This window comes from Branchiostoma lanceolatum, chromosome 15, assembly GCF_035083965.1.
Source record: "Branchiostoma lanceolatum isolate klBraLanc5 chromosome 15, klBraLanc5.hap2, whole genome shotgun sequence".
In the NCBI taxonomy this organism is placed as follows: domain Eukaryota; kingdom Metazoa; phylum Chordata; class Leptocardii; order Amphioxiformes; family Branchiostomatidae; genus Branchiostoma; species Branchiostoma lanceolatum.
The window spans coordinates 4,773,298-4,799,258 of NC_089736.1; the positions used below are offsets into that span (position 1 = coordinate 4,773,298).

Sequence of the window (25,961 nt, forward strand, 5' to 3'; positions counted from 1 at the left end):
CCGGCGGTCTACAGTGCTACCGTAGTGGTACACAATACTGTAATTCACTTTTTCGTCACGGTAGCAACATTTCACGGTGTAAGAAAAATTGACATTTTCACTGAACTTTAACTTCACAGTGGCGGCAAGTGATTTGCAGAACGGATGTGTGAAGGAATTATGAATAATAACGGTACAGAGGTAACGTGAAAACAGGGAACATAAAGTTACAGTGAAAGGAACAGGAATTACAGTAAGTTAGATGCTATACCGTCTCTTTGGACTGCTAGCTGGCGCGGGGCAAGACACAAAGCTGGGCCGCACCTGTGGCGCTCCCCCTATCACAGCCTGGGGACCATTACACTAAATACACCGTTAAAAACCCCACAGCGCCCTTCAAGATATCGGTCCTCATTCGCTGATAATCTCTGCTCTACGTGTCTTAATTAGAAAAGGGCACATCTGCGTTTAAGGTCGGACGGGACCAATTAGGTGAATAAGTTACTACCATATATTCTGTGGATCCTGTAGATCGGTAGGAACACAATGAAACTAGTGGCACAGACGGCTAGCTCTATGACGGTTTGACTGGAAATTTACAACTGAAATAGCGACTTCAACTGAACCTCGGCCTTGGTGACTTGTGCTAACGTTACCAGTATGACAAACTTTCCCTCCGGCGTTAGCGCTTCTAAACATCTCTTGACAGAAAGTACACTGTCAAGAAAAACGCAACCATAACACTCTTCCTCGTGATATGTTAGTATGATATCGATATGACTCTGTTCACAATCGATCAAAACACTCTCTAAAGATCATACTGTACAAGCGACATCTTATGCTTCATATTTAGCTTATTAACCAGTCCAACTTACAGACAAAGACTTAAAGGTTCGAATATCACCCACCTTTCTGCACCTGTAACGTTCCCTTCTCGGCCAGCGTACGCAGAGCCAGTCGTCCTGCTGGGGTAAGTACTAGTACTGTGAGGAATGGGCGGGAGAAGAAACGACACACCGCGCAGACGACACCAACAACTTCTGCACACAGCCGCATGGGACTCTGGGACCGAGAGAGGACTTTTCTATCAGATAGGCAAGACCCCATAGGTCACCCACACAGCCCCTACCTGATGAGGAGATACCAAGAACGCAGGGTGACACGTGTTTAGTCTAGTGTTTCTACTTAAAATTTCTGAAGTGTATTCTTGTCACCTTTGTGGTTTGGGTGACAACGTAGAAGGTGTAAGTGCCGTGTTTCACGCTATTGGCTTTGGCGACATGCCTGCCTTGGTCAAAGTGGTGCACGAACGCCAGTGCCAACAGTGGTTCAAAGGCATGTCCACATGTCTGATAGAAAACCAACCATATCGCTTACAGTGACGAACTTGAACATGAATACAACATCTTAATACCCATGAGGCCACGACAATAACATACACATGTAGTACCGTTTTGAAAATCACACATCATATAATCAAATGCTATTGTTGTTGTTGTTGTTGTTGTTTTTCTTTAATAGACCTCTTTCCAGTTACGGCGGCCATTTTGAATTCCCAGAGGTCAGCTCGGGGTCATGCACCAAAACGAGGCAGTCCCTGACTCAGATCCTACTATAACCATGGGTAATGCCAGTTATACCATCTTCGGTTGTACATTTCGCCCCTCTAAGATGAAATAATCTAATACATGTGCTTTTCATATGTAGAAAATATTGTTGTGGACATTTTGACTTATTTTTGGCTAAATTTCTATTCGTTTTCCACAGTTTTTGATGAGTAACTTAAGGACAGTGTCTACATTTGTATATCCTCCTTAATATCTTTTTACTAGTAGGTTTAATGCAAGACATGGAAAGACTAGCTGCAGACTGGCATCCTTGTGGGTAAAAAATTAGAAGACAATTGGCAGTTGTTCCGACAATTTCTAGATGCCAGGATCCGTTCTGCAAACAAAGCTGTATGGGGCGATTGGGGTCCAATGCAGAACTCAGTGCAGTGGGAAAGGTGGGGTACAGACTGGTTGCGTTCTTTGTATATTTGTATGTCAGTTTGCTCCAATGATAGTTTTGGTAGCATACACTTCCACAAGTTGAGTCCAGATAATTGTGGGCTGAAATTTAGCAGATCTATCCTGTGATTTTGATGATTTCTCAATGCTAAGATCGGCATGGCAAAGAAATGCTATACCCGTAAATGTTATCGCCAGTGGGACAGGGATCGACCCCAGTCTCTACCAAACTAACTATGCTGGCAACTAGTGATGGGGACGCATCTGTGATTTACCCCGCCTTCCCCACTGGGTTCTGCATTGGACCGGACCGGTCGACCCCATAGAGCTTAGTGTGCAGACCGGATCTTGGTATCTAGAAATTGTCGTAACAACTGCCAATTGTCTTCTAATTTTTTACCCACAAGAATGCCAGTCTGCAGCTAGTCTTTCCAGGTCTTGTATTAATCCTACTACATGTAGTTAAGATATTAAGGAGGATACATGGTAGAGACTGTCCTTACGTTACCCATCAAAAACTGTGAAAAACGAATAAAAATTTAGCCAAAAATAAGTCAAAATGTCCACAACAATATTTTCTACATATGAAAGGCACATATATTAGATTATTTCATCTTAGAGGGGCGAAATGTACAACCGGAGATGGTATAACTGGCATTACCCAGGGTTATAGTAGGATCTGAGTCAGGGGCTGCCTCGTTTTGGTGCATGACCCCGAGCTGACCCCTGGGAATTCAAAATGGCCGCCGTAACTGGAAAGAGGTCTATTTCGCCTTTGGACAGAGAAGGGCGACGTGGCACTGCGCTCAAGTTCTTCATAACTTATTTCAACAGCGCCACGTATAGAGAGCAATATACCCGTTTTTACACCGTGGTCGAGTGAGGAAAGTCGTGTTAAGGGCACAACGGTGGCGCCAGGGGATTCGAACCCTGGACCGCTTGGTTCTGGGCTGGAACACTGCCGTTATGCCACACGACTCCATAAGTGTTATGGTTAAGATTTTCATCATTGAATAACAATGTTTTGATACGTCGCTCACAAAACGATTGCCGTTTGTAAGAATAAAACTTTAATCGACTAACGCCACTTTAACTAGCCTCGCAATTAAGCCTTCCACGCTACGGCTTTCAGGAGGCACGTAAATCATGTTGTTGTTGATATGAATAAAACCTCACCTCGCCTATCCCTTCATCTCCTTTTGGGTCGTTGGGGCAACATGAATAGATCCTCCACCATCCTTCTCCACCTCACTCTATCCTCTGCCACTCTCACTGCTGCCGCTAAGCTTAATCCTGTCTACTCTTTAATGCTGTCCTCCCAACGTTTTCTCTGTCTTCCTCTCTTTCTGCTGCATGGTACTGTCCCTTGTAGTACAGTTTTTGCAAGCCCTGACGATCTTACCACATGACCGGACCATCTTAGCTTGCGCTTCATTACAGTTATCAAGAGGTTGTCATGTGTCCAATGGCTTGTACTACTTTGTTGTAGATTTCCTCGTTAGTAACACGGTCTAGATATGTGATACCCAGAATTTTTCTGTAGCATCTTGTTTCCATTGAAAGATTCATTCTCTGTAGGTCAGCTGTAAGTGTCCAGGTTTCGCAACCAATAAAACCATGATTTGCATAACAGCATCCAGACGTGTTTCGTTTACATATCGGGGGCCTTCACCTTTGACATATTACCAATAATTCCGGTCGCCGCACATGCGTACTTGGAACTGTGAAAGCCCTCATTGAAAGAGAATTAAGATGACGCACGGCATGTTTCTTCAGTCGTATGTAAATGTAACCGGTCTAATTACGTCAATTGCATAGAGGAACCACAGAAATGATTGTGTAAACATTAAAAAAATGCCCACAAAAAGCAAGAATACATTTTCATAGAAGAAGGCCTAAAATACATGACAGATGCAATGTAATGTAGAATGACAGACTCATTAGCGAAGTGTTATACTATCCGTGGCCCACCTTAGACAGAGGTCCTTAGGTTCTGCATCTGTTTTGAAGCTTTCATGATTCTGTCACAGAAAAATAAATGACAGGGGCACACGCGATTGGTTACCCGGGTCACAGTTGGCGCCAAGAATGTGGTCGCCGTGGTAACGGAACCTGTCGTTCGTCATATAGAAAGTCAAGGGCACAAAAACGTTTTGCTACAAGTGACCAAATAGCTAATAATGGAACTGATGAACATACTAGGATTGTCTTTCAATTTCTCTTTGTGAAAGACTAAACTTTCATTTGTTCACATTTTGAGCAAAGGTGTGATAAGGAATGGGTGCCAAAATAAAGGGGGAAAAGTTGCCAAAAGATTGAAATTGGCCCCTACGAGGTTCGAACTCGTGGCCTTCTGCGTGTAAAGCAGATGTGATAACCGCTACACCAAGGGACCAGGTATACCTTCAAATTTGTCGCTTTACGTCTAGAATGTCGTTTCTGTCGTGCATCCCTTAAAAGTCCTCAACCGGGCCAAGATATCTCGATGTGCGATACAAATAACATTTATATGTGTGCATATTTCAATACGTTCTAACGACACGACAAAATCGCATTCATACGTTGAGAATATCCCTGTGCATTGTAATAAGCTAGATTCAACCAATCATGCAGAATGAAAAATGGCCAAAATTAGCGACTTTGTTTTTATGTTTTAATCGGTGAAATACTACAATACGGACGTTTAGCTGCCCGTGGTACCGATATAATTTGCGTCTTCTTCATCAAAATTGAGGAATAGAGAGTCTGTCTGTCTGAGTGAATGTGTGTGTGTGTGTGTGCGTGTGTGTGCGTGCGTGTGTGCGTGTGTGCGTGCGTGTGTGTGTGTGTGTGTGTGTGTGCGCGCGTGTGCGCGTGCGAGCGCGTGTGCGTGTTTCCGCATATTTGTGGTCAGCATAACTCAAGAACCTCTGGATGGATTGTGATAATATTTGGTACGAAGAAGGGGGAATTTTGGTCCCCATGGCGTGTCACCTTGTTTTACATGGAAACGACAGAAAGATTTGCAGTCTAACATGTCCGCAGGAAGAGACGATGTGCCGTATTTTATGTAGAACACTTGGCTCCTGACTGGGCCAAGGTTACCACATGCTCTGCCTACAGCAAACACGGTTACGGAGTCTGAACACGACCTTCGTTTGTAGTAAATATTTGACTCAGATAGTGTTGAAGAGTTCACGAAGAGACGGTTATAGAGCCTTGCTTTTAAACAGCGTGGTGAAGAGACATCTACCTCAAAAAGGTTTATTGTCACATCTACCTGAGTTTACTTTAGTGCCCCTCCCCTAATCTTTATAGAATGTATATTGCTATTATGTACATTGATAAGTCACCCAATGAAAGGGGAAATGTTCACGGGGATTTGTTTTCACGGTAGAGAGAAAAAGGAGTGTTCGCGGTTGTTTTGAGTTCGCGGTTGAAACAGAGCATGGCATTGAACGCCACAGAATGAGGTTAAGCCCCTGTCACACTTGTGCGTAAATACAAGCCCGCATGAGTTGCGTATTAACATGATTTTGGTTTAGGTTAGGTTTGCAGCCGAAGAAGTAATTTCTTTGGTTTGATAACTAGACTGCTCAACGGTGGGTCAAAGAAGAAAACAACTTCCTCACCGCAAAATTTACTTAAACCAAAAAAAAAATGTTACTGCGGAACTCTTGCGCACTTGAATATACGCACAAGTGTGACAGGGCCCTAAGGAAGTGTATAAGCATGAACTTGTTGGGAGAGCAACGTGCGTGTTGTTTCCATGGTTTTTGGTTTGTAGCCTAAATGCCAGCCTTTGAGACGCTTCAGTACGTTCTCTTCGACGCTTACAGCTCGGGGAGCGGCCGAAAGAGTCTACTAAAACTAAAAAGGCTGGCATAATAAAGGAAAGTGATCTCGAACCAGTTTAGCTCAAATGAACTCAATGAATAGATGAGCTTATCTTCCACTGGTCGTGACAGAGAAGACAGACGCTATATACAGTATTTACAGGTTCATTGTGCTGGGGAAATTCCTCTAGCTCTTTTCGACAAGCACAATGAATAGTGGACCACGGCTTAACGTCCCGATCTAAGCCTGCGACCCTTTCCGGTAGCGTGCATGTCGGGTGAGCGACACAGCCGGGATCGAACCCGGGACTTCTAGTTCCAGAGGCAGGATTGCTAACCACTGGAGTGACTAAGCACGCTACGGCATCCAGGCTATTCTGTGGTCTTCAGAACTTTGAAACGTTTTTTGTTGATACCCTGGTTAATCCTTCTCAAGCCTGAACAAGCACCACATGACTCCGCGCGAACATATGTCGTTGATATGCGGTCTCTACTGGACACCTGAACTTCTCACAACCCTCCGTATGTTTTGGGATTTCCGCTAAAACCACAAAAATCCTTTCTAAAGCTGCCAAATCCACGTCAACACCTGCGTGTCTTTGATATTTTTATCAAGTGCGGCTAGGAACAGGAACGTCAACTAGAGCGAGTCCAACGGCGAGCTCTTCGTATCATCAGCCGAGCAGGCCGGCGTGATGTGCCTGAACTACCCACCCTCAAGTCTAAACGCAAGGATGCCGCTGTCAAACTCTTCAAACAAATGCTCCAAGATGACCACCCCCTACACGATCTCGTCCCCCCCTGTAGATCCGCAGCTACTGCACGGTCACTACTCAGGAACAAACACAGCATCTCCATCCCCCCAGCAAGAACCAAAAGATTACAGAACTCTTTTCTACATCAGGCAATCAGTTTGTACAACAATCAGTAAAACCTAATGTGCAATAATGGGCACTTTTCATATCAGTGAACGTTTGGATGTATATATTGATATATTGTATATAGGTGTCTATTTTATTGTAAATATCATCGCCATCCAGGCATGTTTTGTCTGTAAGTTTTTGATATTTGAATAAATAAAGAAAGAAAGAAGGTTCAAGTCCTGGCACCTTTACAGCACCGCTATGTGATATATAGGCCTAGCGTGTGGACTTGACTCCACAGCACGATTCAACAGTCTTTATCTTTACAACCGAGCCACACACCGCCAAGAGAAAGCAGACAAGGCTGTTGTCTTAGTGGTAAATAACTTAATGCACCTAAAACGACTACATAAGACTGTTGTCTAAGTGTTAAGTTAAAGAACGATTCAGACGGTAAATTCTCAAGGGAAGGTTGTTCTTAAAGGTAGACTCCAATGCGAATCGTGTAAGATGTTGAAACGAATTGACTGCCTGTTTTACTGTTACATGCCAAAAGTGGCGAGGCTCCAGATCTCGATGGGAGGTCCGCCACACACTCAGACGGAAGTCTTTCGTGACAGAAACTGTCGTTATGTTGGAGTAAAAGGCGATAAAATGTGCCATTATGTGGTGTAACTGTTTGCGTTAGTATAGCATCACTATATGTTACAGTTACTGTAATACTGCAAATGCAGAAATGTTCGCGGGGATCTAATTTCGCGGTAGGGAGAAAATGGAGTGTTCGTGGTGGGTTTGAGTTTGAAACAATAGTAGCGCTACAGTCTCATAATGGAGCGGCTTTTCGCGGTGGTTTTAAGTTCGCGGTAAAGAGTTCGCCGAGAAAACCACGAACATAAAACCACTGCGACTATTTCTGCATTTACAGTAGATTCTTGTTTCTTGACAACGTGAAAGAAGGATCATTCCTTTCCTGAACGAGGTATTGTTCTTCTTGGCGTGTCTGTCTGTCTGTCTGTCTGTCTGTCTGTCTGTCTGCCTGCCTATCTCGTGTGTATGTGCCTCGTACTTATGTGTGTTTGTGTGAGTCTGTCCATGTGTGTGTGTTCGAATCTCTGCAATTGCTACAAGAAAGTACAATATATTTCACTCCCCATACATGCCCGTGCTCCTGAAATGGACACCCCATAGTCATCCCTGTGTCGACACAGCAAACGTCTCTCCCTTCTGCCGTGATAAGAGCAGAGTTAACGGAGGGACACTGCACTAAACGATGTTGCGTCATTATCAGCATGCAGTCTGCAATCAATTTAACAGGCGGCGCTTTTGTCATGTCAGATGCTGCTCCATTCGAGTTTAGTATTTGTGCTACATATACAGTACTTCAGATTTGCTATGTTAGTACATCGATTACGGGGTCTTTTTATAAGTATGAATCGGTATTGTTTTTCTTTTTATTTGACTTGAATGTGTAATGGTTGTGTGCGGATTTGTTAAAAAAAAAGAGAACGCTAGCGACCCCAAAAAACACTCCTCCTGATAAAATGGTATAGCGACCCTGTGACGTCACAATTCAAAATGGCGGCCACCTCTCATGCCAACAGGTCCAACAAAGGTTTTGCTACGCAAACCTGTAATTCTGACACGGAAACGACACAGAACTTCAGCATCACCCTGGGTTCGTTGTTAAATTGATATATCTATCAGATATTGGTCTCTTTGTGAACTTATGAAGGCTAAAGCAAGACGAGTCACATAGAACATGAATAGACACATTGTTGTGTTTTTTTAATGATTCTGAAATTGAAGGAATTTCGGTTTAAGTATTACGGTTTTCACAAGCAATAGCGGTTTTGTTTTTCACTTTTGTACGTGGTTATTAGTGTTTATTGGTGTATTCGTCTATCCTCTAGGTATCTAGTGACTACTTATCTTGCACAAGAGAACATGCATACAAAACAATACATAGATAACATACAATGCATTCGATGTAGTGTTGCATGAAGGGGGTGAAGTCTGCCATCTCTGATCATATTGTTTTTGCTCCGTTTCTTACTCTGCTTCCTTCGAAGCAAATAAGGTCAATCACCTGGACTATACGGCGATCACCATGGTTACTGGTAAAGAAGCAGGCACCATGTGGTGTTCAATTACATTATGTAGTAAGTGGCAGGACAGAACTCGAGGGGCTGGTGACTATGCATTAGAATGTGTTTGAGTAAAAATAAACAGAGCAGTAGTTTGTAAGGCTAGACCATGGACAGGTAGACGTTCTGTATTGGCCTGCAAAATTAAACTTTCTAGTTAAATCACTGTTTTTCCTGTTTTTGAGTCCGTCCAGTTCGGGCAGATATGAGACAACAGCCTGTTTAGTTGACTGCCCACCATCGTTTGATCTGGGTGAATGTAGTCACTTCCCGACTGACACACGCTCATGTCCCACGTGTCCAACACGACCACGTCTGGATCCGCCCGGAACACCTCTCGTATCACCTCCGTGATCTGGTAAGCCAGCCAATCGCTCCCTAGCAGGTAGAACTCCAACTTTCCTCCCCTATGTTCTCGCGTTGTTCCCGTTCTCACGAAAACCTGCGTGCCGGGACTCCTGCGCATGAGACGATGTACGGCGCCCCGTATGGCGTACAGTCGCGACCGGATCATTTCCAGCGGCTCTGCTGTAAAGTGAGACCACAGACTCAGTCCAATAACAGTGTCTGGGCCTCCTGGAATGCTGTCCAGCATGTCGGCAGTGTAAATGTATTTGTAAAAGAAATTCCAATTGTGTAGTTGTGCGGGAAACCCGTGGAACCGTTTGCGAACAGAGATGTTCCACTGGCTGTTGTCTCCTCCTGAACGAGCTGGAAACAAATTAAAACAAAAATTGGCCAGTTCAGGTTTAGCTCTTGTGACAGACTGTTTGGAATGCTACCTGATGAGCAATTACAATTATCCAGAGCACGGGCGTGATGCATATTGAATTATGTATGAAAGACAGTTGTTACATCAAGTGCAGTCTCAGAAGTACCATTTAGGAAACATTGACCAACCTGTAAAATCCATGGTCCTATTGTCGTAGACCAAAGGTACATTTTCCTGTAAATATTCACTCCATTGTCTAATGGTAGAGTCACCTGGGATAAAGGAACAGAAAAGCGATTCGATTTTAGCTTACATCATGGCACTCTACTACTAGTATTAGTAGTAGACTCAGATTCGCGTCATTGACCACAATGAAATTATAGTATTATCTGTTAGATATTCATTTCCATGATTAATATCTATTGATGTTCTTGTCTTTTTAGTGTTACATGTCTGAACATCTTGTCATGAACACAGTGAATTTCTAAAACATTCCTCAGCAATCATGCAGATTAGCTGCTGATTTGCATAACTAGCACCTAATCATGTCAATGTTTACTTAAGACATATATGATATATTACGTACCTTGCATGTACACTGTCTTGTTAGCCAGGCACCGTTGGATGTCCTCCTTAGTGAACACTCGGACATTGCAGACCGATGACCTCCAGACCTTGCCTGACCAATGTCCCAGTGAATCTCCAGACTCACGGGTGTTCCCGGTACACGCTGGAAGGTGTTGAGGTGTGGGCAGTTCTGTCTCGAGGACACGTATTGGCTCCTTGGGGTCTACTTGAAGTTCCACCTCAAGATATGGCCTTTGTGGTGTGGGGCGTGGAAATGAACAATGTATCAATGAAACTGTTATAAATTTTGTATAACCCCAGTTGTGCGGAAAATTTATCTATTCATTGATCTTTTAAACAGCTAGGTGACCCGTTCAATTTTGACAAATTAATTTTCAATTGGGCCCAGGCTACAAAATAGTAAAATCATAAGTATACCAAAGAAAACAAACTCCTGAAAAAATGATGACAACATTTCATGCCTACATGCAAAGATGCTAAGTTGGATTGCTGCATTGCAAACGTACGTGAAAACGCATGCCTTATTACTGAGGTAGCATTTTGAATTTAGAAAGAGGACGGGGGCCGGAGCGACTGGCTGTATCGAAATAACCAGGATATTTTTATGCAGCTGACAGTAAATATAACTTGTTAAATGACTTACTTTTGGAAAAGTTTCCTTTCGTCTGGAGACACAAGACGCAGTGCCTTTGCCCTGCTCTTGTCCCCGTCCCAACGGCACATTGAGATGGCGGAACACGGGAGTTTCTTCGGTCTCTCACAAATCCAGGTTCCGTTCACTTCATGTTTGGAGAAATCACACAGTTGATTAGGTGGTAGACTGGGATTTGCAGAGGTGAAGCATTGCCGTTGTTGACTAGTTTTCTTTTTCACGCCGACAAAGCTGCAGTAGAAAACTCTCTTGTTCGGAGTTTCTCGTACTCTCCGTAGAACCTTCACTGCTTCGCTTGGATGGACAAGCTGGATCTTTATCTGATGTATAAGATACGACGGTATGTAGAGAAAGGTATGTATTTGGCAAAAGAAGAGAAGAAAATGTCGCTATAAGGTTTTTAAAAAGACATGAGACGGACAAAGACAAAATATGCAGTGACTGTGGACAGAAAAGACGTTGTCAACAACAAAATACAACCGAACCGCTTGTTATAGTTACAGTTATGTTATAGTTCGTTCCAAATAAGCGCTGTACTCACCGAAATGTTCCCTGACCAATATAGCGGGAACAACAATGTGTAGGTGCCGTTACAGTGGTCAGTGACGTGACCGGCGCTACTGGCCTGCAGCGAACGGTCACTGCTGATGAGTCTGGCCCGGAAAAAGTCTCCTCCGTACGTCTTCGTCCTTCCTTCTTTGTTTCTTGCCACCACCCCCACGGTAAGAACGTCTCCTTTGTGATACAGGCGGTCTCTGTTTAAGACGACAACCTTCGTGTACTTTGGGTGCGTGACCTGGTCTAAGACTAGAGACTGGTTGAGGAGGCAAGGTTTAGCTGGTGGCTCCATGAGGCGAAGTTTGGACAACAGCGGATTCAGACCATCCTGGCGGTCTGTAGTGTACTTGTCCCAGATCATTGATCGTTGATCAGGAATTGTCTGTATGACATAAAAAGAACAACATTGTAACTTCACTTACACTTATATCTAATTTCTATTAGCGATGTGTCCAGGTACAGGTAACGTTACGGGTACATAGAATTAGGTACATGTCCGTACCATGTAATGCCCTCATTCTTTTTTGACTTTGTGTTGAGTTTTTCTACAAGCTGTATTCATCACAATAAACCGTTACGGCGTTCGTCGGCACGTTTGCGATAGCCTTGGAGGTAATTACCATTGTCAGGCCATGGTAACGTTAACAGAAAAGCAAAAACATACCGTCATGAAAATGACGACAGCAGCTAGCACCGTAAACGCAGCATACATCCGGGCACTTGCCATCACGTGCTCTGCTAACAGGAAACAACAAACAGTGATTAGGGCCCCACAAATGTGCACCGTATGTCCTTGAATTTGTGATCCGAGGAAATATAATACAAAAACCAAAGACAGGCCACTTGATGCTTGCCTCTACGTGGAAAATTTTGGATGCCGAGATAAAGCGTTCGTCATGGCCAGGTAGTCAGTTCGAAGAGGCGCGCGAAACGTACTACAAGTATCAAGTTTGAAAGTACAGTAAAGCTTGCTACGTATCATTCTGCATACCATGCCTGGAAGGCACACGAGAGGAGGCGTGGTTTTAACGCTCCCTTATTATGATGTCATTGGAACGACAGCCACACGTTTTCCCTGTACAAATGCCTAAGGCTGTCACATGCGCATTTCAAGTATATTGTGCACGTAGCTTGGACAAAATTTTAGTATCCTTTGAGAGCAACGCATTATAGTTGAAAACCAGAAGAAGCATTTAGCGAGAGAAAGCCTCTGTCAAACGTAGAAAACTCTTCCGGTATTCTCAAACAGAGATAGCAGCCTTGACAGCACAGACTTTCTAATATGAAAAAAAATTCTCTGTCCAAGAACTTTCTAGATAGCGTGGCAAGCCTTCTTCAGAGATCTAGAATGTGTGCAATGAACAAATCCCTACCTTTAAGGCACAAACTGGACGCCAATGTTAGAGATGTTTCGGTGTTGATACGTCACCGAATTACATCTGCATGAAAAGAAGTCGAACCTGTCTGGTCGCTTAAGCTTATTGCGCGCGAGACTATGATGTCAAAGTTCACAGCTTGCTTCTGGGTGAAGGTCATGCGTCGGATTTGCGTTGCGCAATGGAGGGCCACCTTAAAACCATTGAAAAGCCTTCTTTTCCTTGAAAATGTCGCATAAGTCGTGTATCTGCATAGACTAATTAGACAATCTGAAAGTGTATTGTTGCGCAGACCAAGGAGTGCATAGCTTGCTTTACCAAACAAACAGGCTTCCAAGTGTAGCCATTCGGGGACTTCGTATGGATCTTCGGGCAACTCTTATCCGCTCCACACGTCTCTTTGATCAAGCTAATCTTACTCGCACGACCGCTCGTCAAAACATGACATTCCATTCTATGGCTTCCATTCTTGCATGGTCAAATTGCCTAGTGTACGAGTACGGCCAGGCCAATCACATTCAAACAGATTTTCTGCTTTAAAGATTGTCCGTGGCTCGGCTGGAAAAAATGTTAACATTTGAAGGCAAACGACATTCCATATGCCTTCTCCGTGCTAAAATGGACTATTCCGAAATCATCCCTATGCAGGGACAATAAAGTTAACGTTCCTCACAAAGTCTAAGAACGGACAGTGTTTCGTCATTATCGTCCTGCAGTCTATAATCAGATCGATAAACGACGCTTCTGTCATGTCAAACGAAGCTGCATTTTTAAACCTACCTACTGAAGGGCGATTGGTTACATAGATTTACATTGATAACATAGGCATAGGTTACATAGATTTTATCAATACAGTCTTGGTCTCCTACTCCTGCTTGCTATCATCATGTCATACGATATTCAACGCTATAAAACATTCAAAAATGTATTTCGATTTTTAAAACCCGGGTTGTTTTGATTTTAATTTTGGCATTCCTCTTGTACACAGTGTAGAGTTAGGCGAAGGGGGTGAAGTCTGCCATCTCTGATCATCTTGCTAATATTATTGTTTTATCTGCCTTTGAACCCGTCTAGTTTGGGCAGATATGAGAAAACAGTCTGTTTAATTGACTGGCCACCATCGTTTGATCTGGGTGGATGGCGTCTTTGCCGGGCTGACACACGCTCATGTCCCACGTGTCCAACACGACCACGTCTGGATCCGCCCGGAACATCTCTCGTATCACCTCCGTGATCTGGTAAGCCAGCCAGTCGCTTGCAAGCAAGTAGTACTCCAACTGTCTTCCCCTGTGTTCTCGAGTTGTTCCCGTTCTCACAAAAACCCGCGTGCCGGGACTCCTGCGCATGAGACGATGTATGGCGCCCCGTATGGCGTACAGTCGCGACCGGATCATTTCCAGCGGCTCTGCCGTAAAGTGAGACCACAGAGCGAGAACTACTACCGTGTTTGGGCCTCCTTTAGTGTCATCCAGCACGTCGGCGGTGTAACTGAAATCGTAAAAATAATTCCAACTGTGTCCTTGTGTGGGCAAGTGGTGGAACTGGTAGCGAACAGAGATGTTCCACTGGCTGTTTTCCCATGGTGGTCTTTTAGGTGTGCCGTCGTCAGCTGGAACAAAATGTGCCGATTCAGATGTAGCTCTACCATTGTGTTTCATAGTACATGTGCTTCACCGTGTAGGTTATCGAGCAGTCTACAATGCGGTGAATCTATTGTTTGCTTATGGTCAATTTCTTTTCAATGCCATTATATAGAGGTAAAGTTATTTATCCCAAATCTAGTGTGACAATTTAAAATTCAGACAAGATCGTCCAAGAAAATATTTACAAGTTCTTCTCGCGATCGTTAGCATCAATTCTAAGCGGCCTTGACGTACACATGGATGTAAAGAACATTGACACACCTGCAGAGTTCATGTTGATGGACAATGGTAAGACCCTCCGCAAACGCTCGAACCACTGACGGAGGGAGGAGTCGCCTGGAGTAAAACAAAATCAATCATGTCGAACTAATTTAGACCACAGAATGTCCAGGATCTAAGATACAAAAACTGGAAGTAATGCTGCAGTACCAAGGTCGGCCACAAGGAGGTCCAAAATCAACTCTAACCGTCGGGTTCACAACACCTACCTACGTACCAAATACATATATCATCGTAGTCCATCCATGGCCTCTAAAGTCCAGGGCACCCTGGACACGCACGCATGTATGCAGAACAAACAGAGTAAAAGCTATATCTCATTTTTTCATGGAGTTACGTGCAATGGACTGCGCCTGTTCTGGCACTCCGGAAGCAGAACAACTGAGGGCTACACACAACCACTATTACGTACCTTGCATGAACACGGTCTTGTTAGCCAGGCACCGTTGGATGTCCTCCTTAGTGAACACTCGGACATTGCAGACCGATGACCTCCAGACCTTGCCTGACCAATGTCCCAGTGAAGCTTCAGACTCACGGGCGTTCCCGGTACACGCTGGAAGGTGTTGAGGTGTGGGCAGTTCTGTCTCGAGGACACGTATGGGCTCCGTGGGGTCTACTTTAAGTCCCACTTCAAGATAGGGCCTGGATGGGTAAGGGAATGAGTGACTTAGTGAGTGAGAGTGAGTGAGTGAGTGAATGAATGAGTGAGTGAGTGAGAGCGAGTAAAAGAATGATTATCGGAAGCAAACTATGCCAAATATAGCTCAAGAAACTGCTTCAAAAGTACGTGTTATGACCTTTTCAGTATACTATATACAGCTCTCGGACGGTGGCACTTACTTTCTAAACAGCGTTCTTTCCTTTTTAGTCACGAGACGAACTGCCCTTTTGTAGCTCTTGTCCCCGTTCCATTTGCACACTGAGATGGCGGAACACGGGAGTTTGTCCGGTTTTACACAAATCCAGGTTCCGTTCACCTCCCGTTTGGAAAAATCGCACAGTTGATGGGGTGGCCGGCTTGAGATGTCAGAGCTGAGGCATTGATGGGTATAGTGGTCCTTTGTCTTTACGTCGCCGAAAATGCAGTAGAAAACTCTCTTATTTGGAACTTCTCGTACTCTCTGTAGAACCTTCACTGCTTCACTTGGATGGACAAGCTGGATCTTAAACTGGTATACAAAAAGATTATGTCATGAAAGAGTATGTAGAGAAACCTACGTTTTTGGCCAAATCGAAGCAGCATATGTCGCTATGAGGTTTTAAGAAGGCATAAGAAATCTGCGCACATGTATTCCCGTCTTGTATTAGCCAACGAAAGGGTATGTCACCCTATAAGGGGCGGTATAACCCCGACGGTGCGTAAGCACCTCGACTGATGATCAACGTCACATATTTCGAACATAGTCGAACATGGTTCGGAATAATACAAAAAATCTGGAAATTTCGGACCCATATTTGACCATCGTGCAACTGTGAACAGGGAAGGCTTTGCCAACAACTAAATGCAACCGCGTATTTAGTAGAGCGAACTGGCGAAGAATTGCAGCGAGACGCAGAAGACGCACTACTCATCCTGACGCAGGCGATTCACTTAGCGAAGAGACCTGATCAAGTAAGTAGTCAACTTCGTTCCAAACATAATATGTACTCACGGAAACGCCCCCTGCCCAGTACAGTGGGAACTTTACGGTGTAGGTGCCGTTACAGTGGTCAGTGACGTGACCGGCGCTACTGGCCTGCAGCGAACGGTCACTGCTGATGAGCCTGACACGGAAAAAGTCTCCTCCGTACGTCTTCGGCCTTCCTACTTTGTCTCTTGCCACAACCCTCACGGTAAGAACGTCTCCTTGGTGATACAGGCGGTCTCTGTTCAAGACGACAACCGTCGTGTATTTTGGGTACGTGACCTGGTCTAAGATTAGAGACTGGTTGAGGAGGCAAGGTTTAACTGGTGGCTCCATGAGGGGAAGTTTCGACAACAGCGGATTCAGACCATCCTGGCGGTCTATAGTGCACTTGCTCCAGTTCATTGATCGTTGATAAGGAATTGTCTGTATGACATAAAAAGAACAACATTGTAACTTCACTTACTCTTATATCTAATTTATATTTATTTAGCGATGCGTCCAGGTACAGGTAGGGGTACATACAATTAGGTAAATGTCCGAACCATGTAAATGCCCTCATTCTTTTTTGACTTTGTGTTGAGTTTTGCAACAAGCTGTATCCATCACAATAAACCGTTACAGCGTTCGTCGGCACTTTTGCGATAGCCTTGGATCCGGAGGTAATTACCATTGCCAGGCCATGGTAACAGTAAAGCAAAAACATACCGTCATGAAAATGACGACAGCAGCTAGCACCGTAAACGCAGCATACATCCGGGCATTGGCCATCACGTGCTCTGCTAACAGGACAAAAGAAACAGTGATCAGGGTCCGACAAATGTGCACCGTATGTCCTTAAATTTGTGATGCGAGGAAATATAGTACAAAAAACAAAAACCTAATAGTCTATTTTTTTGTACTGGTGAAAATTTAAGGAAGTGTTGGGAGCCACACACGCGTTTCTGTGTGAGCTAACAGCTCGACTTTTGATTGTAAGTTAGAGTTCTGTTCTTCATAATGTATTTTCTACACTTGAATGACCTCAATGTGATTTGGTTACTCAGTCCATGGTTCTTTTATCTTACAGTGAAGATGTGCAGGGTTTTGGAGAGATCCATTCCGATCCTACTGACCTTCACCTCACAATATACATGTGCAGCGTGAAAGGAGTCAGACCTGCCCAAGCGATCTGTGCCGGTCGCGTTGGACAGTGGGTCGCCTTTAGCAGGCCACTTGATGCTTGCGTCTATGTGGAAAATTTTGGGTGGCGAGATAAAGTGGTCGTCATGGCCAGGTAGTCAGTTCGAAGAGGCGCGCGAAACGTACTACAAGTATCAATTTTGAAAGTACAGTAAAGCTTGCTACGTATCATTCTGCATACCATGCCTGGAAGGCACACGAGAGGAGGCGTGGTTAACGCTCCCTTATTATGATGTCATTGGAACGACAGCCACACGTTTTCCCTGTACAAATGCCTAAGGCTGTCACATGCGCATTTCAAGTGTATTGTGAACGTAGCTTGGACAAAATTTCAGTATCCTTTGAGAGTAACGCGTTGTAGTTGAAAACCAGAAGAAGCATTTAGCGAGAGAAAGCCTCTATCAAGCGTAGAAAACTCTTCCGATATTCTCAAACAGAGATAGCAGCCTTGACAGCACAAACTTTCAAATATGAAAAAAACTCTCTGTGCAAGAACTTTCTAAATAGCGTGGCAAGCCTTCTTCAGAGATCTAGAATTTGTGCAATGAACGAATTCCTACCTTTAAGGCACAAACTGGACGCCAATGTTAAAAATATTCCAGTGCTGATCCGTCACCGAATTACATCTGCATGAAAAGAAGTCAAACCTGTCTGGTCGCTTAAGCTTATTGTGCATGAGACTATGATGTCAAAGTTCACAGTTTGCTTCTGAGTGAAGGTCATGCGTCGGTTTGCGTTGCGCAATGGAGGGCCACTTTAAAACCCTTGAAAAGCCTTCTTTTTCTTGAAAATGTCGCATAAGTCGTTTATCTGCATAGACTAATTAGACAATCTGAAAGTGTATTGTTGCGCAGACCAAGGAGTGCATAGCTTGCTTTACCAAACAAACAGACTTCCAAGTGTAGCCATTCGGGGATTTCGTATGGATCTTGTTTTCCGCTCCACACGTCTCTTTGATCAAGCTAATCTTACTCGCACGACCGCTCGTCAAAACAGCACATTCAATTCTATGGCTGCCATTCTTGCATGGTTAAATTGCCTGATGTACAAGTAGGGCCAGGCCAATCACATTCAAACAGATCTTCTGCTTTGAAGATTGTCCGTGACGTCTTTCTGACTCGGCTGGAAAAAGTCATTGTCAAATCGAATTCTCACTCTGGAAATAAGTGGTTGGAAACAATGAGTAACCGAAGAAAGTTAACATTTGAAGGCAAACGGCATTCCCCATGGCCATGCCTTCTCCGTGCTAAAATGGACTATTCCGAAGTCATCCCAATGCAGGGACAATAAAGTTAACGTTCCTCACAAAGTCACACGGGTAGAGCTAAGAACGGGCAGTGTTTCGTCATTATCGTCCTGAAGTCTACAATCAGATCGATAGACGACGCATCTGTCATGTCAAACAAAGCTGCATTTTTAAACCTACCTACTAAAGGGCGATTGGTTACATAGATTCACATTGATAACATAGGCATAGGTTACATAGATTTTATCAATACAGCCTCGGTCTCCTACTCCGGCTTGCTATCATCATGTCATACGATATTCAACGCTATAAAACATTCAGAAATGTATTTCGATTTTGAAAACCCCGTTTGTTTTGATTTTAATTTTGGCATTCCCCGTGTACAAAGTGTAGAGTTAGGCGAAGGGGGTGAAGTCTACCATCTCTGATCATCTTGTTAAATCATTATTTATTTGCCATTTAAACCCGTCTAGTTTGGGCAGATATGAGACAACAGCCTATTTAGTTGACTATCCACCATAGTTTGATCTGGGTGAACGCTGTCTTTGCCCGGCTGGCACACGCTCATGTCCCACGTGTCCAACACAACCACGTTTGGATCCGCCCGGAACATCTCTCGTATCACATCCGTGATCTGGTAAGCCAGCCAGTCGCTCGCAAGCAGGTAAAACTCCAAATTTCTTCCCCTGTGTTCTCGAGTTGTTCCAGTTCTCACGAAAACCCGCGTGCCGGGACTCCTGCGCATGAGACGATGTATGGCGCCCCGTACGGCGTACAGTCGCGACCGGATCATTTCCAGCGGCTCTGCCGTAAAGTGAGCCCACAGACTCAGGACAATAACCGTGTCTGGGCCTCCGTGAGTGGCTCCCAACTCATCGACAATATAACGGGAGTCATTGAAATTAACCCAAACTTTTCCTTGTACGGGGAAGTTGTGGAACCGGTAGCGAACAGAAATGTTCCACTGGCTGTTTTCTCCTCCGAAAAGAGCTGGAAGCAAAAACGTACAGGGTTAGTTCTTGTGACAGTAACGTGAGATGTGACATGATTTATATGCTTCAGTGAGAACAGCAGCGACTGTTGCAGGGGTATCTCTTGCATGGAGTCTTACACAATAGCCCATATAATCCTTTGGTCATATTTGCACCGGTGCCCATAGGGGGTGTAGCCCCGCGGCCTAGCCGGGTCCCGAAGACACACATTTGTCCCGGTGGACTGCCGGACACGGAAAAGGTACCTCTCCGTGTTCTCACGATAAGCTTACGGCACCTATTTTTTTGCCGGGTCCCTGGTTGATTTTAACTCTATGTTAAAAACTTCCAGGGGTCCGGCCGTGCCCAAAGACAACCCGGTAGCCGCAGGGTGACCCATGGAGCCACGCAAGGGTTAACGCAAAAAAGTGCAAAAAGAAACAGCCCGTGAACTGCATTTTTTCCAATTGTGACCGTAGCATTAGACTGCAAGCAATGGACCAACAATACGATAAGCCCCTAGCTTTTAAGAGTGCTATCTATATGGCGATATTGGTTAAAAGCATTCAGAGCACCGCTTTAGATACTACATATATGTTGCTGTATGAAAGACACTTGTTAAGCCAAAAACAGTCATCGAACATTTTTCAGCAAACATTGACAAACCTGTGGAATCCATGGTTGTACTATTGTAGTACAACGGAACCACTTTCTGCAAACGCTGGCTCCATTGTCTAATGGTAGAATCACCTGTGATGAAGGAATAGAAATGTACGTTGGTTCACTTTTAGCTTGCAGTAAGGTATATGCTCTTAGTATCAATAAGAACAGGAACCATACGAAGCTAGTTAAGATGGGCTAGATGAAGGCGGGGAGCTCTCCTTCGTTCTTGTACAATAAACATCGGACTGCACATCACCGTCCCGCCGAAAGGACAGCATCTAGATCTGTACCAAGGGAGAAACATTTCCAATGCACCACAAATTATACGTACCTTGCATGTACACTGTCTTGTTAGCCAGGCACCGTTGGATGTCCACCTTAGTGAACACTCGGACATTGCAGACCGATGACCTCCAGACCTTGCCTGACCAATGTCCCAGTGAAGCTCCAGACTCACGGGCGTTCCCGGTACACGCTGGAAGGTGTTGAGGTGTGGGCAGTTCTGTCTCAAGGACACGTATGGGCTCCTTGGGGTCTACTTCAAGTTCCGACTCAAGATATGGTCTGTGTAGCACGGGTAGTGGAAATGAACAATGTATCGATGAGTCAGACAATCTCTATAACCCTCGTTATGCTACGCTGACATTAGCACCGGTGCCCGTAGGGGGTCCGGTGTAGCCCCGGCCGGGCCCCGAAACCACACATTTGTCTGCCGGATCTTCTCACGATTTGCTTACGACATCTATTGGTTACCGGGTCCCGGGTTGATTTTAACTCCGATTAAAAAAATTCAGGGGCCAGGCCGTGCCCCAAAATAACCCAGTAGCCGCAGGGTGTCACACTGGGCCACTTTGGGGTAACGCTTGCTCGAATGTGCAAAAAAGCCCGGAAACTGGGCCCATATTTCCAATCGTGACCGTAGCATAACGTCGATGAAGGTAAGGCATCCAGAAACTAATATACCCAATGCAAAAGTTACTCATTTACTCATCGATAAGTTTTTGAAAGCAGTCAGACGTCTCAGATAGTATCCACTTGCTTGAGTTTATAAAGTTTGTATCAATTGACTGTATCCCCACCTGTATAGAAAGTGTGGCTTATGACCATAACATTTGATGCGAGGTAACTCAAATATTTGTCAAACCCTGTGCTTATCTACGTTGGTAGCATCATGCCGCATTGGTGTATATAGGATAGTAAGAGAGAAAGAAGGAGAGAGCTGTCTGTCAACGAAATATATTCATTACAGACAGGATATCGGCGTAAAGTTCTTGGTGCAAATCGTGGAAGGACTTACCTTTGGAAAAGCTGCATTTCCTCTGGAGACACAAGACCCAGTGTCTTTGCCCTGCTCTTGCCTGAATCCCATCGGCATTTTGAGATGAGGGAACACGGGAGTTTGTCCAGCTTCTCACAAATCCAGGTTCCGTTCACTTCATGTTGGGAAAAATCGCATAGTCGGTGATGTGGCAGGCTGGAGTTGGCAGAGCTGAAGCATTGTCGTGTATAATAGCCTGTTGTCTTTACGTCGACGAATCTGCAGGAGAAGACTCTCTTGTTTGGAACTTCTCGCACTCTTTGTAGAACATAGACTGCTTCGCTTGGATGAACGAGCTGGATCTTTATCTAGCATGCAAAAAGATCAGGTCCAGAAGTATGTCGAGAAATCTACATGTCGAGAAACCTACATCTTTGGGAAAACAAAGGTAGCTTGTCGCTACAAAGCATACGAAACAACAAACGACATAAAATTAAAAGAGAAACCATACATTGTTAATTTTCTTGGTCTTCATTTTCTAAGGTTTCATTTTCGCAATCAGCCCGGCCGAGTCCGGATTGGAAATGGGACCGAAGAATAACGGAGGTACACTCCTGCATCAGTGATTTTACTTTGTATATATATATATATATAAACATATATATATATATATGAAGGTAAGGCATCCAGATACTAAAATATGTTTTTATGTTTTAGAAGGCAACATATATATATATATATATATATATATATATATATATATATATATATATATATATATATATATATATATATATATATATATATATATATATGAAGGTAAGGCATCCAGATACTAAAATATGTTTTTATGTTTTTGAAAGCAACATATATATATATATAATATGGGCTGATTGCGATAACGTAAACTAAAAAATGCATATCAACAAAATAAAACATATATGGCTAAGAGTATTTCTTAAAATTTTGATGATTACCTTACGGAGGTTTGTGTCCTACGGACTCTTGTTATACTTCGTTCCAAGTAGAATATGTACTCACCGAAACGTTCCCTGCCCAGTAGAGCGGGAACAGCACGGTGTAGGTGCCGTCACAGTGGTCAGTGACGTGACCGGCGCTACTGGCCTGCAGCGAACGGTCACTGCTGATGAGTCTGGCCCGGAAGAAGTCTCCTCCGTACGTCTTCGTCCTTCCTTCTTTGTCTCTTGCCACCACCCTCACGGTAAGAACGTCTCCTTGGTGATACAGGCGGTCTCTGTTGAAGACGATAGTCGTGTATTTTGGGTGCGTGACCTCGTCTAAGACTAGAGACCGGTTGAGGAGGCAAGGTTTAACTGGTGGCTCCATGAGGCGAAGTTTGGACAACAGCGGATTCAGACTATCCTGGCGGTCTGTGGTGTTCTCACCCCAGGTCATTGACCGCTGATAAGGAAAACGCCACGCCTGCATGGCACAAGAACAACACTGTAATGTCACTTATCTAATTTAGGGCTGCGTGTTTTTACGGTACAGTAAATTAGGTGCAGGTCCGTACCATATAAATGCCCCATAGATTTATGTTGTGTTGTGCCCCGCCATGTATTCTATCATAATAAAATATGATGGCGTTCGCTGGAATTTTTGCAATAGCCTTTGAGGTAATCAACATGGTCAGACCATAGCAACAGTAATTAAAAGCAAAAACATACCGTAAAGATAATTAAGACAGCAGCTAGCACCGTAAACGCAGCATACGTCCTGGAGCTGACCATCATGTGCTTTAGGTCTGCAAAAGAAAGAAAAATGATCAGGGCCCCACAAATGTACGCCGTCAGTGATGCGAGGAAAGAAAAGACAAGTATCCCAGAGCTGACAATCTATATATTTGTACTTGAGAAAATTTATGCGAGGATGGGAAGCGAAACACGTGTTTTTGTGTGCCAACAGCTCGACAAATAATTGTAAGAGTTATGTTCTACACTTGAATGACCTCAATGTGATTTGGTTCCTTGGTTCACACTTTTTAAAATCTTACCATGAAGATGCGCACGGTTTTGGATAGATCCATTCTTGTCAACTGACGTCCGATCCTTGTGGCCCACACCGCACAATATACAGAATTATACAGGGTGAGGGGAGATTATTTATCAATCAGAATGGCCCCCATAAATCTATGAGATTTTAATTGAGATTGAACAAAGTTATCAAAAACTTGACTTATTGGGGGGAGGGGTGAACCCTAGGTGAACCCCAGGCCTTCTAAGCTGCAAGCAGTATTTCAATTTGTAAAGCACACGGCCACAGTACGACATAAAAAAACACCATTTTCTTAAACTACCATTTCATAGCCTACTCCGTAAAATCGATGAGGTTCTGTTGAACAAAAATCTCATTGTTCTAATAAATTGGACGTTGTGGTTAACACTTCTAACGATGTATATAAATCACCTGGTTTCGCTCAGATATAGACATACTACACGTAAAACGAAGGATAGAGAAGACACGAACTTACTTGTTCGCAAACCCAGGATAGACTATGTCGGTAGGGTCCAAGAATGTAACCTAAACTACCGTTGCACAGAAATAGACGAAGGCACAACTAGTTGAAGTGGTCATTTTATGAATATAGGGGCTTATTTGTTTCTATAGTTCCATGGCGTTTGTTAAGTCATTGGGCGTGGCTATGCTAATATACAGTTGACCAACTTGACCTTATTAAACACCCTCGTTCCCTGGATATCCAAACAAACCGTCTGTATTGTCATGAAGGTTTACCTGTGTTGGTAGTGTTTGGAAAAGCTAGGATTAAACTTTACTTCAACACAATAATTGGGACTCACCAAATGTGGGACTTGTGGCGTTTTTCTGCCGGTGGAGTTTCTAATGGCTCCTTTCTCTGTACAGTCATCCACTAACCCGTTGGCATGCACTGTTTACCTTTACACTTAAACCTGTGCACACTTTAGGTACTTAGTACAACAAGTACATGGGTGGCGTAAGGTGAAAAACATGTCAAAGGGACAATGGCAAAGCACAGTGAATGCATACCTCAGAAATAACCAGTATTAATTGAGCAAAGAAGGGTCTGTTTCAGATATAACTTGCAGGACTAATAGTCTGTTTACACTGGTGAAAAGTTGTTCAAATGTAGTGAGCCATGCAATCGTGCTTTAAGCGCCAACAGTTCGACTAAGAACATGTTCTTGAAGGTGTATTTTCTACACTTGGATTACATGTAAACTTGTGATTTGGTTTTACCTTCTGGAGTTCTTCACTTCTTGGATCTTATCATGAAAGCGCGCACGCAAGAAATTGTGACAGTAAAATCTATAACTTTGACTTATGGAACAAACCATGCATACATCTAATCATAGGGTTAGCCCTTAAAAATCGCCATTCGCTAGTTGGGCAACCCTGACATGTATACGTAATAACAATGTCTTTCATGCCGAACCAATAGATAAAAATATAGATAAATACTATTAAGGTACATACCTCAGATTGTACGGTTCCTGTTTTCCAGCAGCTTTTGTGATCCAGGTCGAAATTAGCAGAAGTACGTCTCTCCTTTCTTTCAAGTATGTCTTATAACTGCTTGTGCCGTCAGCGCCTGACCGCAGCACTCATGCCAAAATGTGTACACGTCCGACCTATCGCTCGGATGACGAAACTTTCCTACCTAATCCTGACTGTAATAAACAAGCTTTCATCTCAACTTCTTTGTATATCAGGTGGGGCCGATAAAAGGCAACTTATGATCCACCCAAACACACGCTTTCTAGGCCCTGTTATTTTTCTAGCCCGGATTCTCACGCGGAGTAATTCAGGCATGAGACCTTAAGGTTGCAACTTGAGATGGCTGCAACGCGCCTGAGAATGTCTAAGGCGCAGGAAAAAATGTTGTCCGACTAGCGTCCGTTGGAGACTCCTCCCGGCTATTGTCTTTTTCAAGTTGAAGTTTTACTATTATATTTTTTTTCTTGTTGCTGGCCGGGAAGGATGAATATACCATTTTATGCCATTTTATCAATATACATGTACTTGTGCCTGTACAACATATATCTGAAGGTTGACAACCAACAAAAGTGCCTTTGTTCAAGCTAACCCTACCAGTACACCATCTCGTCAAAAGAGCTTAATTCAATTTGTGGCTTACATTCTTGCAGAGTGACATAACCTGACGCACTTGTGTGGCCAGCGGCCCATGACATTCAAACAGATCTTCTGCTTGAAAGATTGTCCATGCCGTTTTTTCTGACTCGGCTGGTGGTGGAAAAATGTCATTGTTACTTCACTTCGACACTTCTTATAAAATAAGTGGTTGGGAACAATGAGTAACTGAAAAAAGTCAACAGTTGAAGGCAAACGCAATATATTTCACCCCCGAATATCTTCCCCGTGCTAAAATGGACTATT

General features: G+C 43.8%; 4 protein-coding genes and 1 non-coding gene across 5 annotated transcripts in view; all 5 read right to left on the reverse strand.

The window, feature by feature from the left end:
* LOC136420840 (uncharacterized) overlaps positions 1–1,058 on the reverse strand; it is a 28,025-nt gene extending 26,967 nt beyond the window's left edge. Inside the window, exon 1 of the mRNA XM_066407955.1 lies at positions 888–1,058. The gene's annotated coding sequence lies outside the window, so the exon portion shown is untranslated. The remainder of the gene's footprint in view (positions 1–887) is intronic.
* Positions 1,059–4,310: 3,252 nt separating this feature from the next.
* Positions 4,311–4,383, reverse strand: Trnav-uac (transfer RNA valine (anticodon UAC)). Its single transcript has one exon. It is a non-coding gene; the product is annotated as a tRNA-Val (tRNA).
* A 4,038-nt stretch (positions 4,384–8,421) lies between these two features.
* LOC136420406 (NXPE family member 3-like) lies at positions 8,422–12,725 on the reverse strand. The gene is made up of 7 exons (XM_066407300.1): positions 12,694–12,725; positions 12,015–12,055; positions 11,304–11,702; positions 10,754–11,082; positions 10,109–10,341; positions 9,711–9,794; positions 8,422–9,521 (listed from the first exon to the last, which is right to left on the reverse strand). Exons 2-7 carry the CDS (start codon positions 12,045–12,047, stop codon positions 8,968–8,970), a joined length of 1,632 nt encoding a protein of 543 aa, XP_066263397.1. The 5' UTR covers positions 12,048–12,055; positions 12,694–12,725; the 3' UTR covers positions 8,422–8,967.
* A 927-nt stretch (positions 12,726–13,652) lies between these two features.
* LOC136420405 (NXPE family member 3-like) lies at positions 13,653–18,138 on the reverse strand. Its single transcript, XM_066407299.1, has 7 exons — positions 17,989–18,138; positions 16,955–17,025; positions 16,274–16,672; positions 15,462–15,790; positions 15,031–15,263; positions 14,601–14,675; positions 13,653–14,305 (listed from the first exon to the last, which is right to left on the reverse strand). The coding sequence occupies exons 2-7, from the start codon at positions 17,015–17,017 to the stop codon at positions 13,767–13,769; spliced, it is 1,638 nt and encodes a 545-aa protein (XP_066263396.1). The 5' UTR covers positions 17,018–17,025; positions 17,989–18,138; the 3' UTR covers positions 13,653–13,766.
* Positions 18,139–18,351: 213 nt separating this feature from the next.
* LOC136420407 (NXPE family member 3-like) lies at positions 18,352–22,996 on the reverse strand. Its single transcript, XM_066407301.1, has 5 exons — positions 22,608–22,996; positions 21,606–21,934; positions 20,640–20,872; positions 20,312–20,395; positions 18,352–19,664 (listed from the first exon to the last, which is right to left on the reverse strand). The coding sequence occupies exons 1-5, from the start codon at positions 22,980–22,982 to the stop codon at positions 19,144–19,146; spliced, it is 1,542 nt and encodes a 513-aa protein (XP_066263398.1). The 5' UTR covers positions 22,983–22,996; the 3' UTR covers positions 18,352–19,143.
* Between the last annotated feature and the right edge of the window lie 2,965 nt (positions 22,997–25,961).